Source organism: Etheostoma cragini, chromosome 7, assembly GCF_013103735.1.
Source record: "Etheostoma cragini isolate CJK2018 chromosome 7, CSU_Ecrag_1.0, whole genome shotgun sequence".
NCBI lineage: Eukaryota > Metazoa > Chordata > Actinopteri > Perciformes > Percidae > Etheostoma > Etheostoma cragini.
The window spans coordinates 27,581,080-27,585,124 of record NC_048413.1 but is presented as its reverse complement, the minus strand read 5'-3'; the positions used below and the strand labels follow the sequence as shown (position 1 = coordinate 27,585,124).

At 42.2% G+C, this 4,045-nt stretch overlaps 2 protein-coding genes across 2 annotated transcripts in view; one reads left to right on the top strand and one right to left on the bottom strand.

The window, feature by feature from the left end:
- The first annotated feature begins 283 nt into the window (after positions 1-283).
- LOC117947589 (histone deacetylase 6-like) lies at positions 284-3,670 on the top strand. Its single transcript, XM_034876660.1, has 5 exons — positions 284-394; positions 1,407-1,513; positions 2,942-3,009; positions 3,102-3,249; positions 3,444-3,670. Exons 1-5 carry the CDS (start codon positions 311-313, stop codon positions 3,631-3,633), a joined length of 597 nt encoding a protein of 198 aa, XP_034732551.1. The 5' UTR covers positions 284-310; the 3' UTR covers positions 3,634-3,670.
- The window catches only part of LOC117948323 (histone deacetylase 6-like), a 3,071-nt gene continuing 2,685 nt past the window's right edge, over positions 3,660-4,045 (bottom strand). The window contains exon 7 of the mRNA XM_034877912.1: positions 3,660-3,669. Within this exon, the coding sequence (XP_034733803.1) occupies positions 3,660-3,669 (10 nt within the window). The remainder of the gene's footprint in view (positions 3,670-4,045) is intronic.

Here is a 4,045-nt window from a genome sequence, read left to right as displayed (position 1 = left end):
ACACAACACAATACTGTTAATACAACACAACACAATACTGTTAATACAACACAACACAACACTGTTAATACAACACAATACTGTTAATACAACACAACACAATACTGTTAATACAACACAACACAGCTGCTAAACATTATTAATGTTTTTAGTGTATTATTGTACTGTTACTAACAAGAATTAAAATGTTTTTATTTATAATAACATTGTGTGCGTGTCTCTGTGAGTGTGTGTGTGTGTATATATGTGTGTGTGCGTGTGTGTGTGTGTGTGTGTGTGTGTGTGTGTGTGTGTGTGTGTGTAGGGGGAGATGTGTGTGAGTCCTCAGTGTTTTCATGTTCTGACTCACATGTTGATGAGTCTGGCCGAAGGTCGACTGGTTCTGGCTCTCGAGGTAAAAGCACATCCTCAGTTTTAATATTCAGTCTATATATATATATAAATATATATATATATATATACATATATATATATATATATATATACACACACATAGACTGTGTACTAGCGTCACTGTCCACCTGGTGTTGTCTCCACCTCCGGGACCCTCTCGTGTCCCTCGGGACTTATTTGGGGTTTAAAACCAATTCTGACATAACATTTTACTTCCTAATCTATTAACAAATATCGTCTTTATGTCCATTTCCACCAGCTGAGATAACATCTATGTTTAGGGAACATCAGTCTCTACTAGCACACTATTAAACATGGAAGTGGGGTTTTTATCATAAGGTTATAATTCATGTTAAAAATCACTATGGAAACAACATAAGTGTCATATCCAGAATAATGTTCTGAGTCAGGAAGACATGTTTATCTCAGGAAATAAGGAAAGGACGCTGTTAGAAGGTAGGAAACATGGAACTTGGACCATTTTCTTCTTGTAAAAATTACAATAAAAAAAATCAAATTAGAAATGTTGATCCTGATATATTGGGAAAAGCCGAATGTTGGGCTCTAGTGTAGTCCTATTTCTGGATTTTGTAGTCTTTAATTTCAACAGTTTTAAAAACAAACTGATAGTTTCACAAGTTGCAAATCTATCTTTTAAACTGACGAACATAAATGTTATTTAAGGCTCAATTAAAACCGGATCAAACCATTATTGGTCACCCCCCCCCCCCCCCCCCCCCCCCCCCCCCCCCCCCGACATATATTCTTCTCTTCTCTAAAGTAAAGAGTTAAAACTACATAGAAAGGTAAGAAGTTACACTTTAATAGCTCATTTATATTCGTATTTTAACAGATATTTTGACACAACGTTAGCCAATAGGCTCCTTACGTGGACCCAGTGACGCTATGTACTGTAAGTGTGTGTGTCTGTGTGTGTGTGTGTGTGTGTGTGTGTGTGTGTGTTGTTGTGTGTGTGTGTGTGTTGTTGTGTGTGACACTGTGTACTTGTGCAGGGAGGTTACAACCTGCAGTCGACAGCAGAGGGCGCCGCAGCGTGTGTCAGAGCTCTGCTGGGAGGAGCCTGTCCTCTTCTGACTCCGCCCACCGCTCCGTCCGACAGGTAACGAGTGGAACACCTGACTTCATCGATCAGTCCGTTTCCATGGACACAAAACAGTAAAAACTACAGTAAAAACTGCAGTAAAAAACTACAGTAAAAACTACAGTAAAAACCTTGATTGGGACGCAGATGTTGAACCCGCAGTATACCAAAGGGTCCAAAAACACTTCTAAAACCAGAATAATACCAGAATATCATCTTTACCCTCATGTTGTCCTCATGTTGTCCCCTTGTTCTCCTCATGTTGTCCCCTTGTTGTCCTCATGTTGTCCCCATGTTGTCCTCATGTTGTCCCCTTGTTCTCCTCATGTTGTCCCCTTGTTGTCCTCATGTTGTCCCCTTGTTGTCCTCATGTTTTCCTCATGTTGCCCTCATGTTGTCTTCATGTTGTCTTCATGTTGCCCTCATGTTGTCTTCATGTTGTCTTCATGTTGCCCTCATGTTGTCTTCATGTTACCCTCATGTTGTCTTCATGTTGTCCTCATGTTGTCCTCATGTTGTCCTCATGTTCTTCTCATGTTGCCCTCATGTTGTCTCCATGTTGTCCCCATGTTGTCTCCATGTTGTCCACATGTTGCCCTCATGTTGTCCGCTTGTTGTCCCCATTTTGTCCCTATGTTGTCTCCATGTTGTCTTAATGTTGTCTTAATGTTGCCTTCATGTTGTCCCCATGTTGCCCTTATGTTGTCCTCATGTTGTCTCCATGTTGTCCCCATGTTGTCCTCATGTTGTCTCCATGTTGTCCCCATGTTGTCTCCTTGTTTTCCTCATGTTGTCTCCATGTTGTCCCCATGTTGTCCTCATGTTGTCTCCATGTTGTCCCCATGTTGTCCTCATGTTGTCTCCATGTTGTCCCCATGTTGTCCTCATGTTGTCTCCATGTTATCTCCATGTTGTCCCCATATTGTCTTCATGTTGTCTTCATGTTGTTCTCATGTTGTCTTCATGTTGTCTCCATGTTATCTCCATGTTGTCCCCATGTTGTCATCATGTTGTCTCCATGTTGTCCCCATGTTGTCCTCATGTTGTCTCCATGTTGTCCCCATGTTGTCCTCCTGTTGTCACCATGTTATCTCCATGTTGTCCCCATGTTGTCCCCATGTTGTCCTCATGTTGTCTCCATGTTGTCCCCATGTTGTCCTCATGTTGTCTCATGTTATCTCCATGTTGTCCCCATGTTGTCTTCATGTTGGTCTCCATGTTGTCCCCATGTTGTCCTCATGTTGTCCTCATGTTGTCTCCATGTTATCTCCATGTTGTCCCCATATTGTCTTCATGTTGTTCTCATGTTGTCCTTATGTTGTCCTCATGTTGTCACCATGTTATCTCCATGTTGTCCCCATGTTGTCTTCATGTTGTTCTCATGTTGTCCTCTGCCCCTCTGTCTGTCTGCCTGCCTGTCTGCCCCTCTGTCTGTCTGTCTCTCAGTGCTCTGGCGTCCATCTCTCAGACTGTCGCCGCTCTGTATCCACACTGGGCTTCTCTGCAGACCCTGGGTGAGCTTTTATTTTGAAATGTACCACACACACACATCAGGATGGAACAGCAACACACTTCACTTCCTGTTCTCGTCCTTGTCCCTGTGCAGAAGGCGGCCCATTGGCTGAAGGGCGTGTCAGCCGAGCAACAACCAATAGGCAGAGCACAAAGCAGAGTGGCCCCGCCCCCTCCGTTGCAACTACAACAGGTCTGGTTTATGATGAGAGGATGATGGAGCACATCAACATGTGGGACAGGTAAGAGACCTCATCTGGGTCCTGGACTAGGGGAGACATGACCTTAGTAAAGTTCCCCATATATGTATATATATATATATATATATATATATACTGTATATATATATATATATATATACAGTATATATATATTTATATATATATACTGTATATGTAACATGGATGTCCCCATGCGAATCAAACTGTCTCTGCAGACATCACCCTGAACAGCCTCAGAGGATCTTTAAAATCTTCTCCAAACATCAGCAGCTGGGATTGGTCGATCGTTGCCAACGGATACCAGCTCGCTTAGCTACAGAGGAGGAGCTGTCCAGGTGTCACAGGTACGCAACGCTTACAGAGGTCAAAAGGTCACGTTGTTTTTCTGTTTTTAAAGAAGAATGAATGGCTTCTTTGTGTGAGTGATGTCCTCATGTTGTCCTCATGTTGTCCTCATGTTGTCCTCATGTTGTCTTCATGTTGTCCTCATGTTGTCCTCTTGTTGTCTTCATGTTGTCCTCATGTTGTCCTCTTGTTGTCTTCATGTTGTCTTCATGTTGTCCTCATGTTGTCTTCATGTTGTCCTCATGTTGTCCTCTTGTTGTCTTCATGTTGTCTTCATGTTGTCTTCATGTTGTCCTCATGTTGTCTTCATGTTGTCTTCATGTTTTCTTAATGTTGTCCTCGTGTTGTCTTCATGTTTTCTTCATTTTGACCTCATGCTGTGTGTGTGTGTGGATTTTTTTGTGTGTGTGTGTGTGTATGTATTTGTGTGTGTGTGTGTGTGTGTGTGTGTGTGTATGTGTGTGTATGTATT